Raw genomic sequence first — 27,326 nt, 5'->3', positions numbered from 1 at the left:
CCGGCCAGTCCCACCCTTGTCAAGCCCTGCCAGGCAGGGGACATAGCTTCAGGTCCCCTGGCCCGGTACCAGGACGGGGGGCGTGGCCTGAGGTCCCCCAGCCCAGACTGGGGCCGGGGGCGTGCCTTTAGGTCTTCCATCAAGCCCCGCCAGGCGGGGGGGGCGCAGCCTCAGGTCCCCCAGCCCAGCACCGGGAGGGGGCGTGCAGCCTCAGGTCCCCCGTCAAGCCCTGCTGGGCGTGGGCGCGGCCTGAGGTCCCTGTCAAGCCCTGCTGGGTGGGGGGTGCTGCCTGAGGTACCCTGTCAAGCCCTGCTGGGTGGGGGCCACCTCCTGGGGTCCCCTGTCAAGCCCTCCCAGGTGGGGGAAGGCGTAGCCTCAGGTCCCTGCTTATTGCTTGTTAAGGCTCCTTATGGGAACTTGGCCTCAGCTGTGGGTGCAGCCATCTTTGTGACGGAGTGATGGTCAATTAGCATATTCCCTCTTTATTAGATAGGATGCCTAAGCACAGGTGTATGCTTTTTCATGAACTAGTAAGAAGGGATAATTGGGGCTTTTTTTTTTCCCTCCACAGGGCTGTGCTTAAGAGTAAAACTTCAGCGGTGTTTACCATTTAAACATAAGGTAAGGAAGATGTTTTTTGTTGTTATTTTATAACAGTTTTATTGAGATTTAATTCAAATTATATAATTCACCTATGTAAAGTGTACAGTTTAATAGTTTTTAGTATATTCACTGAATTGTGCAAAATCACTATTAATTTTGGAACATTATCATCATCCCAATGAGAAACCCTATACTGATAGCAGTCATTCTCCATTTCTCCCAAACTCTCCCCCATCTCTAGGCAACCACTGATCTACTTTTTATCTCTAGATTTGCCTATTCTGGGTGCTTCATTTAAATGGAATTATATAATTTGTTATCTTTTAAGACTGGCTTCTTTCTCATGAAATAATATTTTCAAGGCTCTCGCCAGGTAGCTCAGTTTGGGTGGAGCATCATCCCAATACACCAAGTTTGTGAGTTCAATCTCAGTCAGGGCACATACAAGAATCATCCAATGAATGCATACATAAGGGGAACAACAAATCAATGTTTCTCTCTTTCTCTCCAAAATCAATAAAGAAAATAAAAACAAATATTTTCAGAATTTATCTATGTTGTAATATGTATCAGTATTTCATTTCTTTTTATAGCCTTATACTATTCCATTATGTGGGTATACCACATTCTATTTATTTATCAGTTGGTAGACATTTGGGCAGTTTCCACTTTTCATCTATTATGAATAATGCTGCTGTGAACATTTGTGTACAAGTTTATGTGTGGTCATATGTTCCCATTTGTTTTCCACCTAAGGAGTAAAATTAGTGGATCATATGGTAACTATATTAAACCTTTGAGAAACTGCCAGACTGTTTTCCACAGCTGCTCCATCATTTCACATTTTCAAAAGCAGTGTATGAGAGTTCTGATTTCTCCACATCCTCACCAATACTTGTATTTTTCATTATAGCTATCTTACTGTGTTGAAGTGATAGCTCATTGAGGTTTTGATATGCATTTCCCTGGTAGCTAATAATATTGAATATTTTTTCATGTGCAAAATATTTTAAACCAAGTAAAAGCCACATAAAAAGGGCCACAAGAAACCTCTCAAGAGCTCCTATACATGGAGCCACATTCCTTGGTCCTCCCACCCTCTCCCTCATGGCCCTCCTCCCCCCTGGGGAAAAAAATCCATCCCAAATCACTGGAACCAGAGGGAGGTTTCCTCGCACCCTCAGGGCCCGAGGGAGGTTTCCTCGCACCCTCAGGGAGATGAGCTTTCAACAGTTCCCTCTTCCCCTGTCCCCTCCCCTGCTCTCACCCCTTCTCCGAGTGCAGGTCCCTTTAAGGCGACAGCGCCTTCTCTGGCGCCTTCTCTGGTGCCTTCTCCAGGTCAGACTACCAGCAGTGACCACGGGAGCATGGCGGACATCGGGAGCCTGGCGGATGAGGACCTGTTTATGGAATGTGAGGAGGAGGAGCTGGAGCCATGGCAGAAAATCAGTGATGTCATTGAGGATTCTGAAGTTGAAGATTATAATTCAGTGGATGAAACTACTACAGTTTCTGAGAGCCAGCAGCCAGTCTCAGCTCCAGTGCCCATCGCTCTCTATGCTTCTGTTGTTAAGCATGGGGCACAGAACAGCGACAGTGCAAAGAGGACTCTTGTCAGACTAATTGTCGAGGACAATCCCCAAATAAAGCGTCGTCGTCGATATAATATGCCTGATGACCAAGAATTGCCACCATATGTTTCTCCATCCGAAAGAAGGCGACGTCGTCTACAGAATATGTCTGAAGAAGAACGATTGGCACAACGTAACTCTGAAGCCGAAAGAAGCCGGCGTCGTCGACAGAATATGTCTGAAGAACAAAAATTGGCACAACGTACCTCTGCAGCCGAAAGAAAGCGACGACGTCTACAGAATATGTCTGAAGAACAACGATTAGCACAACGTACTTCTGAAGCCGAAAGAAGCCGGCGGCGTCGACAGAATATGTCTGAAGAACAAAGATTGGCACAACGTACCTCTGCAGCCGAAAGAAAGCGACGTCGTCTACAGAATATGTCTGAAGAACAACGATTGGCACAACGTACCTCTGAAGCTGAAAGAAGCCGGCGGCGTCGACAAAAAATGTATGAAGAACAGTCATCGACAAGTACTACCAGTAGTGGTAGGAACTGCCTTCATAGCGAAAATGAGGTAAATGAGGATACAGTTATCGAACACAGTTGTGGTGGAATGTAACACATGTGGTGTTACATGTCAATTTTGCCTATCCCTAAATTTCTCTGATGAAATGGAGTTATATGTTGCTTTCTCTCGAGTTGAAGAGCATGTGATGTTAAAGTTGTAAATACTTCATCACAAGGGAAATTAGTCAAGCACTCTGAAAGTGTTTTTACTCTTAATGTATACAGGGAGATATTAGAATAAGTTTAATCAATTTATCAGTCATTGTTTTTATCGATTTTTTATATCATGTTTTTGTTGTTTTTATATCATCTTTTTGTTGTTTTCATATGTCTTTGTTGTTATATCATATTATTGTTTATTAATGAATTTATATATTATTTTCATGTACATTTTACTAATTTTCTTTCATCTCTGACACTTATAGAGAAAGGGTGAATAGCAATATTAAAATATTTCTTCTAATTAATTTCCTTTCAATGTGCATGAATCCGTGCACCAGGCCACTAGTATTGAAATATTTATAGGTGAAATGATATGATCTAGAACTTGTTTCAGAATAATATGGGCACTAGTAGGTGTGTGGAAGGTATAGATGAACATGATTGGCTAATTATTGAAACACAGTAATGGTACATGGGATTCATTATAGTGTTCTATTTTTAATATATATTTTAACTTTCCCATAATCAAAACATTTAAATTTAAAATTTATATAGTCAGTAAGTTGCCAGTAATAGTTATCATAGATAAAACTTGTTGGAATTTTTTATCTGTCAACCTCTGTAATCACTACTCTGCTGGCCTAGTAGTTACTAGTCCACTACTGGGCTCTCACTTTCTCAGAGACTGTGGGACAAACCACTGTTGGCCCATTAATAGCCACCTATATACCCACTCTGCTGGTTTTGCTTTGTAGCTAACTGCAGTGACTCCATTTGCCAAGTTGAACATACAGTTCAGAGGAGTCCATCTTATTCGGTGATTTAAGGTCAAAAGGTTGAGGCAATATTTGCTTTTATCTTTGATTTAGGTCTATTGGCTCCCCCAAATTTATATCTGGTTTTAGAATATTTGTAAGTTAGAAAATACAGTATTGAGAAATTTTTTAGCCAAATGTAGTATATAGAGAACTTAAAAACATTTACAAATTGCTTTTCTCACAAATGAAAAAGAATGTAAAATATTTCAATAACAATTAGCCAAGTTTATTAGAATGTGTTTATTAATATTTATTCATGAATGAATCATTACCTTATTAAGTCATCATTTTTACTTAATGCTGTTGACCAGGTCTTTTCTTTATCAGGCTTGATGACATAAAGAGAAAGAAGGCAGCCTGTCAATCTCTGTGTTTCCATACTTAAGACCACGGTTGTTTAGAGAGTCTTTTGCATTTCTGAGATTTGACTCACTAGCAAGAGATGCCATTCTTTTTTTTTTTTTTTAATATATTTTTATTGATTTCAGAGAGGAGGGAAGAGAGAGAGAGAGGGAGGGAGGGAGAGAGGCATTGATGATGGGAGAGAGTCATTCATTGTTTGGCTGCCTCCTGTGTGCCCCACATTGGGGGTTGGGCCCCCAACCTGGGCATGTGCCCTGATTGGGGAATTGAACCATGACCTCTTGGTTCATAGGTCAATGCTCAACCCCTGAGCCACGCCGGCCGGTTGAGATGCCATTCCTTAAAGTCTCTGTACTTGCTGAGTTAATGCTTATTGATGAATATTCCTCTTATAAAAAAAAATTAGGTGGTGGGGGTGGACTAGAAGGGGTCAATGGGGGGAAAGGAGGAATATATGTAATACTTTCAACTATGAAGATTTTTTTTTTAAGTAAGGTGGGTTAGCAACAAATTACATTCTGACAAAATAGGTGCTACCTAGTTAAAATATGGTGTTCTTGTTTTTTGTTTTAAGAAAAATGTTATTTTATTTGTAAGAAAAAAAAGTTATACGTTATTTTGTTTTGCTGAAAAAAAAAAGAAGAAACCTCTCAATTTTAGAATCTTTTATTCTTGCAAGGTATCAAACCGTTTATTTGGCTACCCTGAGGTATAGTTCGTATAGAAATAGCAAGATAGCCCTAGCCGGTTGCTCAGTGGGTAGCATCAACCTGCAGACTGAAGGGTCCTGGGTTTGATTCTGGTTAAGAGCACATGCTGGCTTGATCCCCAGTAGGGGGCATGCAGGAGACAGCCGATCAATGATTCTCTCTTATCATTGATGTTTCTATCTATCTCTCCCTCTCCCTTCCTCTCTGGAAAAATAAAAAGAGAAAGAAATAGGGTAAATGCTGACTCTCCTTTATTTACCATTTTTCAGAATAATGAATCATGCTTAATTTTAAACCAAAGGTTTTATATCTGTTACTTTGTGTCTAGAATAAGAGTTAGTATTATGCAAACCAACCCAGGACCAGTGCTCAGGAGGCCAGGGCCAGCTGGAGGTATGAGGGAGACCTGGGGCTGCTGCCTTCCACCCCATGGGCTCTGCAGGCCCTGAGTGCAGTACTAGTGGCCTGGCATGCCACCTACCATGATGGACCCCTTCCGAAAATGCCTGCTTGTGCCCCAGGCCCAGCCCCAATGCCTACCAGCACTGCAGGTTAATGAGGAAGAAGTTGGCAGATAAGGTTCTACCTCAGCAAATTTGGGAGCTTGTCCCAGAGTCTCAGGTGTACATGGATCTTTTGACTTTTGAGTGGAAGCTGGACCAGACCGTTGCTTGCAAGCAGATGGAGATCCAGGAGGCCATCAAAAAGCCTCTGCCGTGAAAACGAAAGCTGTGGATCTATATTTCCAATATGTTCAGTCCTAGCAAGGCAGAAGGTGACAGTGCAGGAACTATGGGGAACCCCAGCAGGGGACAAGGTGGCTTCCTGGGAACTCTGAGCGGAGAGAAAACTCCTGGAGGATCCTAGCAAACAGAAGAGGAAGTTCTCTTCGTTCTTTAAGAGCCTCGTCATTGAGCTAGATAAGGAACTGTGCTGACCTGACAACCACCTATTGGAGAGGCATCAGATGCCCACCACCCAGCAGACAGATGGCTTGCAGGTGAAATGGCCTGGAGATCTCAATGTCAAGTGTACCCTCTTGCTCATGTGGATCATCAGCCTCCCCAGTACAAGTTGGACCCGTGTTGGCAAGGCTGCTGGGAGTGCAGCCCCTGTGGCTTTATATCAAACACCACCAGCTACAGGATGAGCATGAGCATGGGTACATCAACTCCTACCATTACTTTTGCCAGATCTCAGCTGTGGTTGACTCTGTTTCTCCGAGATTCCCATGAAGCTGGCTGGGTTGCTGTAGCACCCAGAACCCATTGTTATCAACCATATCCTTAGGTTGGACCCTAACCAGAAGAAGACAGCTTGTTATGCCATTGGAGATAGACAACCCACTCAAGGCTCAGATGAGCAATTTTCTGGCCTCTACCACCAATCAATAGGAGATTGCCTCCCTTGATATCAAGAGTCCATCAATCAGCTGAAGACCCAGAGGGATTTCATGCTCAGCTTTAGCACTGACCCCCAGATTGCATCCAGGAATGACTTCGTTCACAGCACCAAGACCTCAAGATCATCTCTGATGTGATTGGGAATCCTGAGAGATGAGATGCTTTCCACCAACTAGCCCTGGACCCAGGAAGCAGTGTGAATGGATATCTTTGTCAAGATGCAGCAGCCAAGGCAGGAACTGGAACAGATGCTGGGAATTTGCCTGACCTAACTGAACAGGGATCCCTCCCTTCCTTCTCAGCCTGGAAGGGACCATCATCTGAGACTACAGACACAGACACAGACACAGGATAAAGAAGGGAGTGAGGGGTATCTCCTGTCACCTTCTACTTCCCAGCTTTAGTTTCATAAATGTAGTGGTAGAATTCCTTGTGGCTTGACCCCTAAAGCCTTATTACTTACTTGATGGGTTGGCTTCAGTTGGGTTCACAACGGATGCCTCTGTCCCCTGCAGGCAGGCCCAAGTAGGACTACTGGAGGCCTTGCTTTGATATTATAACTGATAGGTTTCAAAACCAAAGGCCCTTGGCTTTGCTTGTTTACAGACTCCGTTTTGGGGCGAGTGTCCTGGCTGGCTCTTGGGGAGCTGGGCAAGGAAGAGGGACACAACTTACAGTCTTCCTAGCTTTTGTAAACCGAAGTTCTTTGCCATTCCTACTAGCCCAGCCTTGTTGCTGTTTTTTTCTTTTCCTTTGGGTATTTACATTATTTGGGGAGCAGGTACTCCTATGCAGGACCCACTTTTTTTGTGCAGGGGATATTTTTTTTTTTTTTAGGGAATCCTATTTGGTGCCCTCTCCTTTATTTTCTTGCTTCAATCTATGCCAGTGGCTCTGGCCACCATCATCTCCTGGGATGCCAGAGGGCTGCCACCCTAGCTCTTGGGTCCAGGGCTATAAAGCCTCTTAGCGGAAGGGGACACTCAAGTTCTCTGGCATGGCCTGAGGTATGGGTGTGCTTGCTTGGTGGAGGGCAGGAGGAGGTGGGGAGAACTTGTTAGGAAGGTAGGCTTAAGTCTTGGAAAGTGCCACTTTAGGCAGGTTTAGAAATTTCCAAATAAGTCCTTGTTTATTGGGGGTCCCCCCCTGCCCCCCACCAAAAAAAAAAAAAAGACTGGGCTAGATGATCTCTAAGGTCTCCATTAGCCATGATATGCTATGATTTTTTCACTCATGTAAAACATCTTAGTAGTAAATAATTATATAAGAATTAGTTCAACCCTAGCCTTTTTGGCTCATTGGTTAGAGCACGGCCCACAGACTGAAGGGTCGTGGGTTTGATTCTGGTGAAGGGCATTACCTGGGTTGCAGTTTCCCTCCCTGCCCCTGGTCAGGGCATATGTGGGAGGCAACTGATAGATGTGTCTCTCTCCCATTGATGTTTCTCTCTCTCTATCTCTCCCTATTCCTTCCACTCTCTCTTAAAAAAAAATCCATGGAAAAAATATCCTTGGGTGAGGATTAATAAACAACAAAGAATTAGTTCATATGCTCCATTGTTCTCTGGGAAGTAAACATGTCTTTATCATATAACATGACTTATTTACCATAGGATTTGCAGTAATTTTGTGGGTTTGACTCAAAAGCTCTGGTTCTTGGAGGATAGCTTATGAGGGAGTGAGTAGAGCAGAACCAGGAGGGTTAGCTTAACCTATATTGTACTTAGAATAAATTTGTCAAGGTAAAAATGGATGAGAAAAGGAGGATACTGAGAACTATATACTGTGATCCCATTTTTGTAAAATAAGAAATAAAAAGGAATGTCCAACCTTAGGGTGTATGTGTGTGTGAAATATGTGTTAGATTATGGGTGGTGTAGAAGAAAAATATGGAAGAAACTACACTAGATTATTAATGTAGCTTTATTGAGAGGTGGGGTAGGGAGCAAGTTTAGATACTGATTTGGGAGGAAGAATTAGAGTGCAAAAGAGGGATTTCCGTGAGTAAAACATATAAGATCTTATTTGTATAAAATTACATTAGTTGTATATTAAAAAATGGAATGCTCTCTGCAGACCTTTCCCAGATGACCAAAATTAAAAATCCTACTCATTTAAGCCCTTGTTTTAGAGACGAATCTGAGGGATTTGTTCCTAAGTCTTTGATAGTGGAAAAAGGATTTGGGCTTTCTTCCCTAGACTGTTGAGTCCATTTTACATTCCACTTCATTCATCATCTTAGACTGCCCTAAATGTTTTGCTTTTAATATTTTTTTTCCTAGTTGGAAATCTACATTTCTGAAGGAACCCACTCAACAGAGGAAGACAGTAAGTGAATCTTGAATCATTATTAAAAACAACTTCAGAAAGTACTTTATCTGGAATACCAGGTTATTCTGCCAGCCAAGTATCTATTTGGTCTTTCGCAAAAAAGTGAAAAATCAGTTAGTAGCTCTTTCTTAAGTTGTGGAAACATAGACATTTTTATGAACTTACTTTTTTTTAGTAGGATTCTGGGTGAATTAGAGTTAGACCCTGTGGATATTGACTGGTTTAGGCCAGTGGTTACACATCTGTAAAGAACATCCAGTTCTAGGAAACTTGACTTATAAGCTCTAAAGAGGACTGATTCTTTTCTTTGGTGGCAGGATAGAGAGCTGTGTACTTGAAATTGAAGGTCTAGTGAGTAAAGCTTTAGGGAATTTTGGAGTAGGTCTTATCTTTCTGGGTTAATGAATTAAAATGGGAGTAGGGCCCTGTCCGGGTGGCTTAGTTGGTAGGAGCATGCACCAAAATGTTGCTGGCTTGATTCCTGGTCAGAGCACATACCTAGGTTGCAGGTTTAATCTGCAGTCGGAGTGCATAAAGGAGGCAACCAACCAATCAGTTTTTCTCTCATATCAATATTTCTCTCTCTCTTTCTTGCCCCTCCTCTCTCTCTAAAAAATCAATAGAAACATCCTCAGGTGAAGATTAGAATCTATACTAATAAAAGAGTAATATGCTAATTAGACTGGGAGACCTTCCAGAGACCTTCCAGACATCCTTCTGGACAAAGCCAGGGGCTCGGCCATCCTGTAAACCTCCCCCAAATGGCCCCTCGCCCAGGCTGGCCACGCCCCCAGTGGCAACCCTCACCCCGATGGGGGCGTGGCCAGCCTGCAAATGGCCCTCAGCCCCTCACCCAGGCCGGCCACGCCCCCAAGTGGGGTCCCCCACCCGAAGGGTGTGTGGCCAGCCTGAAAACGGCCCTCAGCCCCTTGCCCAGGCTGGCCTCGCCCCTCAGCGGGGATCCCAACCCCGATGGGGGCATGGCCAGCCTGCAAACTGCCCCAGGCTCCTTGCCCAGGCCAGCCCTGCCCCCAAAGGAGACCCCCTTCAGGGCAGACCAGCCGGCCCCCACCCATGCACCAGGCCTCTATACTAATAAAAGGGTAAATATGCTAATTAGACTGGGAGACTTTCCAGTCATCCTTCCGGACAAATTCATGGTGGCGGGGCCAAGGCAGAGGCAGTTAGGAGCAATCAGGCCAGGAGGGGAGGGCAATTGGGGGGGGGTGAGCAGGCCGGCAGAGGGGGGGGCAGTTTGGGGCAAGCAGGCCAGCAGGGGGTGCAATTGAGGGCAAGCAGACTGGCAGGGGGGGCAGTTGGGGGTGATCAGGCCAGCAAGGGGGGAGTTGGGGGCGAGAAGGCTGCGGTGGAGGCTGTTGGGGCGAGCAGGCCAGCAGGCAGAATGGTTAGGGGTGATAAGGCAGGCAGGCAGGTGAGCGGTTAGGAGCCAGTGGTCTTGGATTGTGAGAGGGATGTCCAACTGCTGGTTTAGGCCTGATCTCATAGGGATCGAACATCCCCCAAGGGGTCTCAGATTGGAGAGGGTGCAGGCCAGGCTGGGAAGGTACATGCCCTTGATCAGAATCAAACCCGGGACCCTTCAGTCCATGGGCCAACACTCTTTCGGGCTCCGGGCCACTAGTAATAATAAAATAAAATGGGAGTAGGGAACCTTTTTTCTATAGAGGACCTCTTACCTACAGAGAGAAGTCAATCAGTAACTACTTAAAAATACCAGAGTTGGGGTTTGGGAAAAGCAAAAGACAAAAAGTTCTATATAACCTGTGTGTTATATTAAAAACAAAGAACAGCCCTGGCTAATGTAGCTCAGAGGTTTCAGCATCAGCCCACATGCAACAAGGATTATGGGTTTGATTCTTGGTCAAGGGCACATACCTGGGTTGCAGGTCCCAAGTAGAGGCACATGTGGGTGGCAACCGATGCATGAGTCTCTCTCAAATCGATAATAGATTGCAAATAATGAAAAATAACATTTAAAATGCACTTTTCCCTAACCAGTTTGGCTCAATGGATAAGGGTGTTGGCCCATGGACTGAAGGGTCCTGGGTTTAATTCTGGTCAAGGGCATGTACCTTGGTTGCAGGCTTGATCCCCAGTAGGGGGCGTGCCAGAGGCAGCTGATTGATGTTTCTCATTGGTGTTTCTAACTATCCCTTTCCCTTCCTCTCTGTAAAAAATCAATAAAAATATATTTAAAAAAGTAAAATACATGTTGTGCTTAGCTTTTATCAGTAAGTAAATTGGGAAGTTGGAAAACAGCAGAGGAGGGGAAGAAAGGGACAGTAATTAAGAGTAAGAGCAACAATAATACATAGGAAGACAGTGACTTAAAAAACACACACAGGAAGAGATGCACACAAAAAAACGAACACAGAAGAGAGGTGCAGAGAGGGAAAGAAGCCCACTGCTTTCAGAGAATCAGCCCATTTAGGAAACTTTTTAGGTACTATCATGAAAACTGCTAAAACCATGTCCTATTTTCACAGTTCCAGACCTGTAGACTATTTTACTCCTTATCTATTAAAGTTATTCAAATCCCATAAGCTGATGGGTTCTACCTCTTAATTTAAAACATAAAAGAGTTTAGATTCCCTAAATCCACTCTTGTTATGTCTTTGAAATTCCTCTTAATTATGGGATTTTATAATAGGATAGTATTAAGCTTTATTTATTTATTTATTTATTTATTTTTATTTTTAATAAATCTTTATTGTTCAGATTATTACAGTTGTTCCTCTTTTCCCCCCATAGCTCCCCTCCACCCGGTTCCCACCCACCCTCTGCTCTTACCTCCCTCCCCCCACTGTCCTCATCCATAGGTGTACGATTTTTGTCCAGTCTCTTTCCACACCCCCCACATCCCCTTCCCCCCAAGAATTGTCAGTCCACTCCCTCTCTATGCCCCTGATTCTATTATATTCACCAGTTTATTCTGTTCAGATTTTTAAAAAAAATTTTAAAGCTTTATTGTTGAAAGTATTACATATGTCCTCCTTTGACCCCTTCTACCTTGCCCCTCCCCCCCGTCCTAACCCTCCCCCTTCCCACCCCATCCCCTTCCCCAGGCCTTCATTAGTGAATTTTTTTTAATGTAAAAATATAACATCTTTCAATTGGTTATCAGGAACAACTAATTGACATCAGGGAAGACAATATGATTTTAACTATGAAAATGTTTAACACTGTTACATGATTGATAAATGGGATTGAAAATTGAGTACCACTGTTCTTCAATTATAATGATGCTCATTCTCCATATGCATCTATGTATTTTAGAAAGGTACCTTTTCAGCAATTTAAAAACTGTTAAAAGCAGACTTTCAAACTGTAGCATTGATCATTAGCTTACACTGTTCTCATTAAGAGAAATTTTTGTTCAGATTTTTTATTCACTTGATTTTTAGATTCACTTGTTGATAGATATGTATTTGTTGTCACTTTGTTGTTCATAATTTTTATCTACCTTTTTCTTCTTCTTCCTCTTCTTAAAGAATACCCTTCAGCATCTATACTAATAAAAGGGTAATATGCTAATTAGACTGAACATCTTCCGGACGACCTTCCAGATGTCCTTCCCAACAAAGCATGTTGGCGGGGCCAAGGCAGAGGAGGTTAGAGGTGATCAGGCAGGCAGGGGAGAGCAGTTAGGGGGATCAGGCTGGCAGGCAGGTGAGCAGTTAGGAGCCAGAGATCCTGAGGGGTCCCAGATTGGAGAGAGTGCAGGCCAAGCTGAGGGGACCCCTTTCCGTGCACGAATTTCATGCACCAGGCCTCTAGTTTCATATAATACTGGTTTGGTGGTGATGAACTCCTTTAGCTTTTTCTTATCTGTGAAGCTCTTTATTTGACTTTGAATTCTAAATGATAGCTTTGCTGGGTAAAGTAATCTTGGTTGTAGGTTCTTGCTATTCATCACTTTGAATATTTCTTGCCATTCCCTTCTGGCCTGCATAGTTTCTGTTGAGAAATCAGCTGACAATCGTATGGGTACTCCCTTGTAGGTAGTAACTAACTGTTTTTCTCTTGCTGCTTTTAATATTCTCTCTTTGTCTTTTGCCCTTGGCATTTTAATCATTTTAATTATGATGTGTCTTGGTGTGGTCCCTTTGGATTCCTTTTGTTTGGGGTTCTCTGCGCTTCCTGGACTTGTAAGTCTATTTCTTTCACCAGGTGGGGGAAGTTTTCTGTCATTATATCTTGCTCTCTCTCTTCTTCTGGCACCCCTATAATTTGGATGTTGGTACACTTGAAGTTGTCCCAGAGGCTCCTTACACTATCTTTATATTTTTGGATTCTTTTTTCTTTTTGCTTTTCCAGTTGGGTGTTTTTTGCTTCTTTGTATTTCAAATCTTTGACTTGATTCTTGCGATCCTCTAGTCTGCTGTTGGATCTCTGTATATTATTTTTTATTTCAATCAGTGTATGCTTAATTTCTAGTTGGTCCTTTTTCATATCCTTGAGGGTCTCGCTAAATTTATCGGCCTTTTCTAGAAAATTCTTGAAAAACATTATAACCGTGGTTTTGAACTCTATATCCAGTCGTTTGCTTTCCTCCATTTCTGTCATTTGTGACCTGTTTCTTTTTCTCTGCATTTTGGCTGCTTCCCTGAGTTGATAGAGTGGTTTTGTGTGGTAGGTGTCCTATAGGACCCAGTGGCTCAGCCTCCCCATTACCTGAGGTGGACACTCTTGGTGCACCCCTTTGTGGGCTGTGTGCACAGTCTTGTTGTAGTTAAGCCTTGATTGTTGCTGGTATCACTGGGAGGAATTGACCTCCAGGCCAATAGGCTGTGAGGATCACCTGTGTCTACAATGGGAGGATTTCTGTGCTGGAGACACCCTTATGAGGCAAGACTTGCTTCAGTGGGGCTTTGGCACTCACTGAGTCTGCCCCCTGAGTGTGTCTCTTATGGATCTGAGGAGTTGTAATCTGGATGGTCCCACTCTGACCCCTGGGTACACTGGCTCTTGGGTCTCCAAGGAGGTGCTAATTTAGCCTCTGCCTGAGGCCACCCAGCAGGAGCTACAGAGAGATCTGCAGATTCCTCTTCTTTGTTTGGGTTTTGGAGGTGCCCAGATGAGGCCCAGCTGTGAAGCAGTGCAAACTGCTGCGGGGCTTTGGGCCTTCTTTTGGAAGCTCTGGGGCTCTCTGACCCAGCTGCAGTATGTTAGGTTTTAGATTGCAGAGGGCCAGGCCATTCATATGCAAAAGCCTCTGCACAGCTTGGGTGGGGTTGTAAATTGGGTGGGGCAGGGTCTCAGGGAATCACCAGGGTGGAGCAAACAGCAATGGCTGACCGTCAGTCCTGCCCCAAAGAGGTCCCCAGGTCTCTGTGTCCCGCGGCACCGTGCAGGAGCAATGATCGCTGCAAGCACCTCTGAGAGAAAGCCGCCCTCGTGTTCCGGCCCGATGCCAGACAGCCCAGTTTCTCCCCGTATGAGTGTGGGTCCCTGGAATCTGGCCTGGAACTGGAATTCAGAGCTGTTGGGAGCTTGTGTCTCCCTCTGATTGAAAAAGACAACAGCGTAATCAGTTGCCAGCCACTTTCCACATGTGCCTCCGTACCTCCACACTTTACTTCCGCACCTCCTCTGAGTCTCAGTGTGCTTTTCTGTTTCCTTCTAGTTGTATAATTTCCACTCAGCCAGCCTTCCCATGGTTCTGGATGATATCCGTTTTGTCTTTTAGTTGTAGTTTTGAAGTGGTTGTGCAAGGCAGCAAGTTCAGGTTTTTACCTATGCCGCCATCTTGGTTTCTCCTGGTATTTAGCTTTTTAAAAATGTATTTATTGAGTGCTTCCTTTATGTAGGCACAGTTTGACCTTTGAGATACAGCCTTGCCTTTGTGGAGTCTACATTGTAGGAAGAAACAGAATTGTAATACTTTATATGGGAATATATATGTTTTCTACATGTGACATTTTAGCAGGATCCCAGAAAAGTTAGCCCACTTTAAGAATATGGACATCTCACCCTGGCGTGTGGCTCAGTTGGTTGGGCATCATCCGTGCACTGAAAGGTTTCTGGTTTGATTTCCGGTCAAGGCACATGCCCAGGTTGTGTGCTTGATCCTTGGTAGAGGGTGTGGAGTAGGCACCCCATCAATGTTCCCTCTCACATTGATGTTTCTCTCTCTCTCTTTCCCTCTCCTTTCCTCTCTCTAAAAAATAATAAATAAATAAATAAATAAATAAATAAATAAATAAATAAATCTTTACAAAGAATATGGATAGTCCTGCCCCCAGGTCAGTTGGTTGGAGTGTTGTTCCTTGCACCACATAGGTTGTGGGTTTGATTCCCAACCAGGTCACTTACCAAGATAGTGGTTTAATCCCTGGTTGGGGCGCTGATGGGAGGCAACCAATCCATGTTTCTCTCTCATATTGATGTTTCTCTCTCTCCCTCTAAAAAAATCAATAAACATATGCTCAGGTGAAGATGAAAAATAATAATATAAAGAATATAGAAATCTCTCTTGAACTATTCCATCAGGATTATTTTTAGCAAATTATAGACAACCAATACAGACCAACTAGTGACCCGGTGCATGAAATTCGTGCACATTAAAAGGGGATTAATTAGCCCTAACTGGTTTGGCTCAGTGGATAGAGTGTTGGCCTGTGGACTGAAAGGTCCCAGGTTCGATTCCAGTCAAGGGCATGTACCTTGGTTGCGGACATATCCCCAATAGGTGTGCAGGAGGCAGCTGATCGATGTTTCTTTCTCATCGATGTTTCTAACTCTATCCCTCTCCCTTCCTCTCTGTAAAAAAGCAATAAAATATATTTTTTTAAAAAGGGGGGATTAATTAGAGGAAATAATTTAATATTGCTATTTTCCCTTTCTCTATAATAGAAGTGTCAGAGATGAAAGAAAATTAGTAAAATGTATATGAGAACCTTCCTCCTGTCAGAGTCTGGGACACACCACGGGACCCAGAGTCAAGTCCCCGCCCACTCACATGCACTTCAAAATCACATGAGACCCAGACCCGGCTGGCCCCCCCCATTGGGCTAGATCCAGACCCGGCCAGTCCCACCCTTGTCAAGCCCTGCTGGGCAGGGGGCGTAGCCTCAGGACCCCTGGCCTGGCGCCAGGTCAGAGGGCGTGGCCTGAGGTCCCCTAGCCCAGACCGGGGCAGGGGGCATGCTTTGAGGTCTTCCATCAAGCCCCGCCAGGTGGGGGACACGGCCTGAGGTCCCCTGTCAAGCCCTGCTGGGTGGGGGGCATGGCCTGAGGTCCCTCGTCAAGCCCCACTGGGCGGGGGCGCAGCCTGAGTTCCCCCGTCCCAGCACTGGGGGTGCACCTTGAGGTCACCTGTCAAGCCCCACTGGGTGTGGGGGGGAAAGGGGTGCAGCCTCAGGTCCCCTGGCCCAGCACTGGGAGGGGTGCAGCCTCAGGTCCCCTGGCCCATCACTAGGAGGGGGGCGCAGCCTCAGGTCCCCCGTCAAGCCCCGCTGGGCGTGGGCACAGCCTGAGTTCCCCCGACCCAGCACTGGGGGTGCACCTTGAGGTCCCCCCGCCAAGCCCCACTGGGTGGGGGGGCACAGCCTGAGGTCACCTGTCAAGCCCAGCCAGGCAGGGGGGCACAGCCTCAGGTTCCCCGGCCTGGCACTGGGGTGGGGGGAGCAGCCTGAGGTCCCCTAGTGCAGCACTAGGATGGGAAGTGCATCTTGAGGTTCCCTGTCAAGCCCCGCCAGGTGGTGGGCGTGACCTCAGGCCCCCTGGCCTGGCACTGGGGCGGGGGGTGTGGCCTGAGGTCCCCTGTCAAGCCCCATGGGGGCGGGGGAGGGCGTAGCCTCAGGTCCCTGCTGATTGCTCATTAAGGCTCCTTATGGGAACTTGGCTTTAGCTGTGGGTGCAGCCATCTTTGTGACGGAGTGATGGTCAATTAGCATATTCCCTCTTTATTAGATAGGATAACCTTTATGATATGAAGATCCATGCAAACTAGTTTAAAAAGGAAAGATCCAGGCCGGCCGGTGTGGTTCAGTGGTTGAGCATCTACCTATGAACCAGGAGGTCACGGTTCAATTCCTAGTCAGGGCATATGCCCAGGTTGCGGGCTTGATCCCCAGTGTGGAGTGTACAGGAGGCAGCCAATCAATGATTCTCTCTCATCATTGATATTTTTATCTCTCTAGCTCTCTCCCTTCCTCTCTGAAATCAATAATATATATACACACACACACACACACACACACACACACTAGAGGGGCCCGGTGCACAAAATTCGTGCATGGGAGAGGGTGTGTCCCTCAGCCCAGCCTGCACCCCCACCAATCTGGGATCCCTTGAGGGATGTCCGGGCAGTCAGACATCCCTCTCACAATCAGGACTACTGGCTCCCATCCACTCGCCTGCCTGCCTGCCTGATTGCCCCTAACCGCTTCTGCCTGCCAGCCTTATCACCCCCTAACCACTCCCCTGCCAGCCTGATTGACGCCTAACTGCTTCCCTGCCGGCCCAATTGCCCCTAACTGCCCTCTCCTGCCAGCCTGGTCACCCCTAACTGCCCTCCCCTGCCAGCCTGGTCACCCCTAACTGTCCTCCCCTGCAGGCCCAGTCACCCCCAACTGCCCTCCCCTGCAAGCCTGGTCCCCCCAACTGCCCTCTCCTGCTGGCCTGGTCCCCCCGCAAGTGCCCTCCCCTGCTGACTTGGTCTCCCCCAACTGCTCTCCTCTGCTGGCCCAGTCACCCCTAACTGCCCTCCCCTGCTGGCCTGATTGCCCACAACTGCCCTCCCCTGCAGGCCTGGGTTCCCCCCGCCCCCCCAACTGTCCTCCCTTGCAGGCCTGGTCCCTCCCAACTTCCCTCCCCTGCTGGCCTGGTCTCCCCCAACTGTCCTCCTCTGCCGGCCTGGTCACCCCCAACTGTCCTTCTCTGCTGGCCTGGTCACCCCCAACTGCCCTCCCCTGCAGGCCATCTTGTGGTGGCCATCTGTGTCCACATGGGGGCAGCCATCTTTGACCACATGGGGGCAGCCAACTTGTGTGTTGGAGTGATGGTCAATTTGCATATTACTCTTTTATTAGATAGGAGAAATATATATATATATATATATATATATATATATATATATATATATATATATATATGAATGACCCAGTAGATTAATAGAAAGGAACATAAATAGAACATTCACATAAGAAGGGCTAATAAATACACATGGGAGAATGTTATCCCACTATTAATCAAGAAATTGCAAATTACAGTCATTGGAACTATTTTTCACCTGCTTTATGTATGTGTAGATATATATATTTAATTTTTTTATTCTCATGTAAGAATTTGTTTTTATAGATTTTAGAGAGAGAGGAATGGAGAGAGAGAAACATAGATGTGAGAGAAAAACATCGATCGATTGCCTCTTGTACGTTCCCCAACCACAACCTAGGTATGTGCCTTGAATGGGAATCAAACCCACAATCTTTTGGTGTACAGGACAATACTCCAACCAACTGAGCCACCTGGCCAGGGCTGTTTTTTGTTTGTTTTGTAATATACTGGGTATTTTTGGCACACTGATAGCAAATGTATTGCTGTTGAGAATACAAATTGGTTAAAAAAATATTGGGAAGTAATTCAGTTATATCATTCAAACCATAAAAATGCTCATGTTCTTGGATCTGATAATCCCACTTTGAAGAATCTTTCCAAAAAGAAGGCTATATGTTTAAAGGTGCTTGTTGTAGCATAGTGTTTATAATTTATTTATTTTTTAAGATTCATTTTTCTTTATAATTCATTTAGAACACTTACAATTTTTGCTGTATTAAATAACCCTGTAGTTAAAAAAAAAAATAGACTTAAGGGGAAAAAAAAGAGCAATTTTCAAAATTGTATTTACCCTGTGCTTGCTTTAGCAGCACATGTACTAAAATTGGAATGGTACAGAGAAGATTAGCATGGCTCCTGCACAAGGATGACATGCAAATTCGGGAAGCATTCCATATTTTAAGAAAAAAAAAATTGTATTTACCCTGAGTGTAACATCTGGCAGTATGAATATGGACAAAGACTGGAAAGAAAGAAATGAAAATAGTTGTGGTAGAATAGTAGGATTATAGAGGATATTTTTCTCTTTAAATTTCCCTTCCAGAACTTCTGAATAATTAGCCAAAATCAGTTTTAAGTTCTCAAGGAGTTAAATTCTGTTTCAACAGCCTAAGAAAAATACTGTCTGTTGCCATATATTGACACAGTTCTGCTAACTTTTGTCTGTGTGTTTTTCAGTCAACAAGCAGATAAATGACAAAGAGCGAGTGGCAGCTGCAATGGAGAACCCCAATTTACGGGAAATCGTGGAACAGTGTGTCCTTGAACCTGACTGATAGCTGTTTTAAGAGCCACTGAACTTTGTTTGATATGTTTGTTTAAACTCCTTGTAAAATGTAAAAGACTCATGTTTAATACATAGGTGATTTATACCTCAAAGCATTTTTTTAAAAGATGATTTCCAGGCAAGATAAGGTAGTACCTAGTTTGTTCATTGTATAACATTCTCAGGATTTGTAACATTTAAATGATCAGACAGAAAAATATTTTCTAGTTATTATGTGTAAGATAAGTTGCTATTTTTCTGATGCCTATTCTGATACAACTGCTTTTCATGTCAAATATTTACTGTGTCCAAATGTATTCAATTTAAATCATAACTCTGTAAAATAAATAAAGCAGAGATGATTCTTTTAATGACACCTTGGAATGTTTTTATTGAATTTTAAATTCAGTGTAAATGTCGACTGAGATGTTTACAAAGCTTTATTTTTCTGAATGTGTTGTGGAATCAGAGATCTGAAAGCCAAAATGAACCCTTAAGATCAGGCTGAGGTCCTGCCTTTCTTCAAGGAGAGTTCTGGACCCATTTAGATGAGGAACAAATGTGGAGAGGGCCAGGTGGCAGATACAATTTTGAAGATCAAGAATTCCCCAAAGCAGGTGTGTGTGTGTGTGTGTGTGTGTGTGTGTGTGTGTGTGTGTGTGTGTTTATCCTCACCCGAGGATATTTTTATTTTATTTTAAATATATTTTATTGATTTTTTACAGAGAGAAAGGGAGAAAGATAGAGAGTTAGAAACATTGATGAGAGAGAAACATCAATCAGCTGCCTCCTGCACACCTCCTACTGGGGATGTGCCCGCAACCAAGGTACATGCCCTTGGCCGGAATTGAACCTGGGACCTTTCAGTCCGCAGGCTGATGCTCTATCCACTGAGCCAAACCAGTTAGGGCCTGAGGATATGTTTATTAATTATATAGAGAGAGTAAGGAAAAGAGAGATAGAGAAACATCAATGAGAGAAACATTGATTGGTTGCCTCCCATACCTGGGATCGAACTTGAAACCTAGGTGTGTGCCCTGATTAGGAATCAAACCTGAGATCTTTTGGGTGCACGCGTGGACACTCCAACCACCTGAGCCACCTGGAGAGGGCTCCAAAGCAGTTTTGATTAAAACAATCTAAATTTATGGTCTCTTGTTTACTTACTTCGTTCAGTTTGTTTTAGGGGATAACGGTCATTTTAAGTGTAACAGGGTTTGGCAAGCAGTCTCCAAGATGGTCCCCAGTGATCTTAGATTCCTGGTATTCATGCCTTTGTGTAGTTTCTTTCCATGGGGAATCAGAGCTGGTTGACATGACTAAAGAATCAGAGGTGACAGTATATGACTTCTGAGGTTAGATCATTAAAGGTGCTGCTTTCGCCTTGTTGCTTGTTCTGCGGGAATCCAGCCGCTATGCCCTGAGAACACTGGAGCAGCCTGTGGAGAATGCCAGTGGAGAGGAATTGAGGCCTCCACTAACAACCAGCACTGACTTGCAAACCAAGTGAGTGAACCACATTGGAAGTGACCCTCCAGCCCTTGTCAGGCTGATATCATGACTGGAACCTCACAAGACCCTGAGCCAGAACTACCTAATTAAGCCAGAACTACTGAATTCCTGAATTCCTGGCCCAGAGAAGCTGTGAACAATAACCAATATTTATTGTTTACACCACTAAGTTTGGGGGTAATTTATTTTGCAGCAATAAGTAACTAACATACAAGTTATTAGAATGGAACTCTTCTGCCTCAAATTTGAGGATCCTAAGGGGAAAACAGGAGAACTTGTTTCATGGCTTTTGAGCCCCTTAATCTACTTCAAGAATACAAGTTTTGAGAGAACAGAGGATTTGGTAAGAAGATGGATAAAAATATTTTTTGAATAAAGTTGTTGCTGTGAGTTCCAACCCCTATTTTGGCAGAAGTGACATTATAAGCTGATTCAAGAGGTCAACTCAGAGAGTTTGGAAATGTGTTCTCTGCAGTTAGGACACCCGGAAAACTGGTGCCTGGCTCAGGACTGGGAAAGAAAGCACAAGTGGGCTGAAAGCTGGTATGTCACTCAGGAAATCTAGGGGGCGAGAGAAAGGCAAAGCTACTTTGGTGACAGTTCTTTCTCATGGCCAAGGATGCTTGAATTTTTCCCATGGACCACCGGTGAGGTCATATTGGACATTGTCCAACGGGCCACCAGCAGAGCCAAGGGGACCTCAGCAGAAAAGGACTTGCATGTACTGCCTGGTGCCTCAGGACTGAGGAGAAAACAGCAAGTGAACAGCGAGGGTGGAGATGCATCTGCCACGGTAAAAGGGTGCCCAGCAGGAACCTCTGGTAAACTCATGAAAGTGTCGACCCAAGAGAAAGCCAGCTCTCATCACCAGGCAGGCCCAGAGAGCACAGAGCCAACCAGGTAAGTAAGAACTGTGTTCCCTCTTGTGGTTCTCCCTCAGCTTCTGAGGCAGTGGTAGAACAGCTAGCATGTGGGGGAGTTGGAGAGGAGGAAAGAAGAGAAAGCACAGGACTCCATCCCGTTGCTCTGCTATAAGTTTCAGGCCGGAAGCAAGCTCAGATTAGCAAGAGTTAATGCCAAGTTTGTAGTTTTGACTGTTAGATGTGACTAGATACTTTACCAGTAACACAGTGAGATTATCTGATTGAATGTGACAGGAAGACAGACAAAAATCCGGTGCTGCCTAAATCTTCACCCCTTGGCAGAGGAAGATCATGTCTTCTCAACAAAGTTGCAAATGATGGTGGGGGACACAAGTAAAACTAATTCTTATGCCACGTACTGGGTCTAGAAGTCCTGTTAAGCCATCTTGGCTGCTCTCTTCCAGATCTTTAAAAATCTGTCACCCACCACACATAGATAAATCCAGAAGTAAAGAGATGTTGCTGATTTTTAGTCATCACTGTCATCACTTCTTTCTAAATTACAAACCCACTAGAAAAGGTTTTTGGTACCAATACTGTTTCTTGCTTCATGGCAGGCTGCGATCCAGGGCCAGAGTATACCTAGTGTGCGCGCTGTTCAATGTTTTCCCACCCAGTGCATACACACATGCTTTTTGACCAGCTGCCTTCTAAGAGATGAAGGCATTATCTGAGGGGGCTCAGGCTGGCTCATAGCCCAGGGTCAAATTCACACTAATCCCCAAGTTCTGACCAATGCTCATCACTGGAGCCACGATGGTCTGGGAAACCTAGGAAGCCCTATACAGGGTTCAAAGAGCACAGCTGCCTTTATATCCGCAGCACCTTTAATGATCTAACCTCATGAACTCTCATTGCCAGTGTCATGCACATACTCACTGGTACTCGCATCAACAAGTATTCAGTGAGCACTTTTCAAGCACCAGCCACTATCCTAGGCACTGAGGATACAAGGTGGATCAGCCATTGTCTGGAGTGCATCCTTACTGACCTCTGCTTTCAGCTCCTCTCTGCTGCAGACAGTACTAGTACGTGATGCAGACTCATATAGTGCCTGAGCTTGTCCCGGCCAGGTACACATGGAGGATACACGGCCAGGACTAAAGACAAAACCGTACTTAAGGGACTGTCTGGTGAGGGGACCACTGATGTGCATGCAACCATAAATAGGCCACTGCTGCAGGCGCCCCCGTCCTGCTGGCCCCGCTGCTCTTGGAAGTCAGAGGTAACTGCTGTAGTCTCCACTGCTGCCAGAATGATCCCTGTCGCTACCATTTTGTGTGACTCACTCCAGCTTCAAAGCCCTAGATGGGGTCTCTATGGGCTGATTCCAAGTCACATCTCTGTGTCGTGGCTTCGAGGGAGGTGGGAGAAAGAAGCCTTGGGCCTTCTGTACAGGGAGGCTGACTCTCCAGCAAGACTCTCATGGTGGGAATTCCCCACATACAGTAAGAGGGTTCCGATGATTAATGTGCACTATATAAATAATATATTTAAATGATTTGTACTTTATCAATCATAATAGCTTGCACATACAAATGAAAAATAGAGGAATATAAGATGTACTATCTAGTCCCATCTAGTCAGCAAACTTTTTTGGAAAAGGGCCATATGATAGTAAATATTTTGCTATTTTGCATTTCTGTTGCAACTATATATCGCTATTCTTTTCTAAATATAAATTTTTATTGATTTCGAGAGGAAGTGAGAGAGACAGATAGAAACATCAGTGATGAGAGAGAATCATTCATCGGCTGCCTCCTGCATGCCCCACCCTGGGGATCAACCCAGGCATGTGCCCTGACCAGGAATCGAATCGTGACCTCTTGGTTCACAGGTCAATGCTCAACCACTGAGCCACACTGCCTGGGCTATATCTCTGTTCTTGTAGTGCAACAATGGGCGTGACAATATACAATGAATGAGAGTGCCTGTGGTCCAATAACACTATTTATGGACACAAATTTGAATCCCATATAATTTTCATATCATAAAATATTCTTTTGAGTTTTTTAAACCATTTAAAGATAGAAAATTTTCATTCTTAGCTTATGGATTGTACAAAAGCAAGCTGGATTTGAGCTGTGGGCCATTTGCCAACCCCTCTTCTATAGGAATGATTCTTAACCTTTTTGGAAGGTCTCAGACCTCCTGGAGACTCTGACAAGAGATATGGAATGGACCCCTCCCTCTACAAGAAAAGGCACCACATAAAACTTTGCATGTGACTCCAACTTTGCCGAGGAGTCAAAGGTCCCTGGGTTAATAACTCTGGGCTACAAATTATGTCAGCTAAGCACTTGGGCTTTCCATTCCTTCAATAACTTCTCAGAGCCCAGGGGTTCACAGACTTGGTGGGGAGGCACTACTTTCTTAGACCATCACAAATAATGGAGAAGCTTTCTCAGCTCCACTGTGAAGCAACTGCGTTCTTACCCAAATGCAGATGTCCCAGCAGGATACAATGAACTATAATAGGGGAGGACTGCTTATTAAGAAGGAAAGGGATTGCTATGAAAGCAAAACTCATCACTGATGCACCATTATTGGAAACATGCTATTTTTAAGCTGCTTGTGGTTACTGAATATTTGTTATGTTATTTCTTATATATTTATGTATATAGTATGAAATATTTTACAAATAAGATTTTTTTTTTTAATCCAGCCGGCGTGGCTCAGTGGTTGAGCATCGACCTATGAACCAGTTAGTCATGGTTTGATTATCGGTCAGGGCATATGCCCGGGTTGTGGGCTCAATCCCCTGTGTGGGGTGTGCATGAAGTTGTTGATCAATGATTCTCTCTCATCATTGATGTGTGTGTGTTTTTTTTTTTTTTGGTTCTTTTTTTACCTCTCCCTCTCCCTTCCTCTCTGAAATCAATAAAAATATTTAAAAAAAATTTTTTTTAAATCCACTGAGTTTATCCTGGGACAATGTTTGTCTCTGACTCAGGTGAGACTGCTGTAGGGCAGAGGTGAACTCAGTCCCTGTGTGAACTCCTTTGGGGCAGATGTGTTAGGGAAAGGGGGATAGCAGTTGCTGTGTGGGCTGTGAGGTTCTGAATGCTGTTAGTATCATCCAGACCTCTGACCCTCATGGAGGAGCTGGCTTAGAGCACACACCCTGGTGACAATCTGCCACTTGTTCTAATCCTGGACTCACCCACTTAGGAGTTACGTGACCTTGAGGTAGTTATCTAACCTCTCTTTACCTTAGTTCCCTCATTTATAAAATGAGGATGATAACAGTACCTATTTCATAGGGCTGTTATGAGGATTAAGAGGGAATGTTAATAAATGCAAAGTACAATGCCTAGGACATGGTAAATACTTTATTAGTGTTTGTTAGCTAAACATAGAGGAGCGGGCCCCTTGGTGCCAAGTTACTTAATGGGGAGACAGTTTTCCTCCCTGGCTGGGTGCAATTACCTGGGGAGCACTAGGTGGCAGCAAAGCATGATTCCTTAGTGCCAGCTTCCTGGTTTCCAGTCTTCATCCACAAACAACACAGCACTGACTGTGTAGGGTCAGCAGCCCTAGGTGTTCCTGGCACCTGCTGAGGGACCTGCCGAGGGAACCCCCCCCCCCCCCGCCTCATCCCCTCAGGCACATTCACCACCACTGGTGAGCCTGGTTAGAGGCTGCACTAAATGGTGTCATACCCCTGGGCGCATGGCTGTCTGTGCCTTTGTTTTGATAGGGATGATTATCACGGAAGACTTTTTAGATGTGGAATTACTTTGCCAAAGGTTATGAGTAATTTTGAAGTTTTTGATACATATTACTGAATTGCCCTCTGAAGAAATTGTGCCAATTGCTATCCCACCAAGGATGCCAGTGTGTGTCCCTACCCACACTACTACAGGGTATTATGATTTTGAAAAATCTTTGCCTAACATGGAGAATTAAAATATGCTATCTTTCTTTGTTTGCATTTGATTGCTAAGATTGAACAATATTTCTATTGGGATTTTAAAAATATCTGTTTATACCCTTTATTCATTTTTCTGTTGAGATGTTCGCTATTTAGAAAGCAATTTATACAATACTAGGGGCCCAGTGCACAGAATTCGTGCATGGGGAGAGGGTGTCCCCTCAGCCCAGCCTGCACCCTCTCTAATCTGGGACCCCTTTGGGGATGTCCGACTGCCGGTTTCGGCCCGATCGGGCCAAAACCAGCAGTCAGACATCCCTCTCAAAATCTGGGACTGATGGCTCCTAACTGCTCACCTGCCTGCCTGCCTGATCGCTCCTAACTGCCCCCCCCCTGCCAGCCTGATCACCCCTAACTACCTCTGCCTGCCGGCCTGGTTGCCCCTCACTGCCCCCCTCTGCTGGCCTGGTCACCCTTCACTGCCCCCCTCTGCCAGCCTGGTCGCCCCATGCAGCCTGCTCGTCAGTTGTTTGGTCATCTGTCGCTAACCCCCCTGCTGGCCTTGTCACCCCACGCAATCTGCTGTTCAGTTGTTACTGTGAGGGCGTCGTGACCAATTTGCATATTACCCTTTTATTAGTATAGATGGATATTAACATTTTCTGTTATATATTCTGCAAGTATGTTTCCAGTATTTTTGGGTTGCATAGACTGGTTAACGATTATTTGTTCAATTTTTGAATGAGTAATACCTCCAGGTGGTTCAAACACCAAAAAGCATAGAAAGGTATACAGTGAAAAGATTTCTTCCCAACCCTATTCACCCAGTTCTCACCCTTCCCCAATAGGTTTCCTGGTTAATCATTTCTTACTTATTGCTCCAGAGAGCTTTTATGCCTGTAAAATCCAATACAAATATGCATATTCTTTTGCACAAATTTTAGCATATATTGTACTAGACCCAGCTGTTCTATGCCTTCCTTCCTTCCTTCCTTCCTTCCTTCCTTCCTTCCTTTCTTTCTTTCTTTCTTCCTTTCTACTTAAATTATTTTTGAGATATTCCCATATCAATCTACAAAGAGCTTTCTCATTACTTTTACAGTGTTAGAGTGTTCCATTAATGGTATGTATAATATATTTTTTATTTGTTAATCCTCACCCAACAATATTTTTCTATTGATTTTTAGAGAGAAGGGAGAGGGAGAGACAGAGATAAACATCCATGTGAGAGAAACACATGGATTGGTTGCCTCCTGCATGCACTCTGACCAGGGCTGGGGAACCTGCAACCGAGGTACATGCCCTTGACTGGACTCAAACCCAGGACGACACTCTATCCACTGAGCCAAACCAGCCAGGGATATAATATATTTTTAAAAATTTTATTTATTGATTTTAGAGAGAGGGGAAGGGAGAGAGAGAGGGAGAGAGAGAGAAACAGAGAGTGGGAGGGAAAGAAAAATTTATGCATTCATTGGTTGATTTAAAAAATATTTTTAAAATTGATTTCAGAGAGGAAGGGAGAGGGAGAGAGAGAGAGAGAAAAAAAAACATCAATGATGAAAGAGAATCATTGATTGGCTGCCTCCTGCATGCCATGGCATCCCACACCACCCCAGCCGCTCCGGGCCTCTGGGCAGTGTGGGAAGGCGGAAAGGTAGCTCCGGGCTGGAGCGAAAAGGCAGCTCCAGCCGGAGTGAAGGCGGTGCCGGCAGCCAGGGTAAGGAAGGCCTATTCTTGCACGAATCTTCGTGCATCGAGCCTCTAGTACTGTAATAAAAGTTATGTGACTAGTCTCTCTCAAAATGTCTTATTGTACTGTACTCACCCTTGTGATGATGTGAGATGATAAAATGCCTATGTGATGAGATGAAGTGAGATCAATGACTTAGGCATTGTAACTAGTGTGAGGCTACTATTGACCTTCTGAGGATTTGTCAGAGAAGGATCATCTGCTTCCGGGTGATCTTGGGTCACTGAGCCATGACTATGTCAATGGTTGGATGTCAGGAACAAATGATATCAATGGTTGGGGACATTTAATATTTGAAGTAACTGAAACTGTGAAAAGTGAAACTGTCGATAAGGGAGGAGACTATTGTATAAAATGAATATGTGTGCAAAGATCAAGGTTGCCTTG

At 44.5% G+C, this 27,326-nt stretch overlaps 1 protein-coding gene and 1 pseudogene across 8 annotated transcripts in view; both read left to right on the top strand.

The window, feature by feature from the left end:
• The window catches only part of LOC307097488 (cytosolic iron-sulfur assembly component 2A), a 29,245-nt gene extending 9,992 nt beyond the window's left edge, over window positions 1-19,253 (top strand). The window contains exons 2-5 of one of the 7 annotated variants that reach the window (XM_079767622.1): window positions 572-621; window positions 1,942-2,753; window positions 8,484-8,529; window positions 18,790-19,253. In XM_079767622.1, the coding sequence (XP_079623748.1) occupies window positions 1,971-2,753; window positions 8,484-8,529; window positions 18,790-18,887 (927 nt within the window). In that variant the 5' untranslated portion in view covers window positions 572-621; window positions 1,942-1,970 and the 3' untranslated portion in view covers window positions 18,888-19,253. Of the gene's footprint in view, window positions 1-570; window positions 622-1,887; window positions 2,754-8,483; window positions 8,530-18,789 lie in introns of those variants that run through there. The other 6 variants (XM_079767623.1, XM_079767627.1, XM_079767624.1 and 3 more) reach the window with 6 other exon arrangements.
• LOC307097487 (SWI/SNF-related matrix-associated actin-dependent regulator of chromatin subfamily D member 2-like) lies at window positions 4,545-8,477 on the top strand (annotated as a pseudogene). The gene has a single exon. The product of its transcript is annotated as an SWI/SNF-related matrix-associated actin-dependent regulator of chromatin subfamily D member 2-like (transcript).
• Window positions 19,254-27,326: the final 8,073 nt, after the last annotated feature.

Source organism: Cnephaeus nilssonii (assembly GCF_951640355.1).
Source record: "Cnephaeus nilssonii genome assembly, chromosome: 4".
In the NCBI taxonomy this organism is placed as follows: domain Eukaryota; kingdom Metazoa; phylum Chordata; class Mammalia; order Chiroptera; family Vespertilionidae; genus Cnephaeus; species Cnephaeus nilssonii.
Note: the sequence above shows the minus strand (reverse complement) of the source record. Positions and strands in the feature narration are given on the sequence as shown.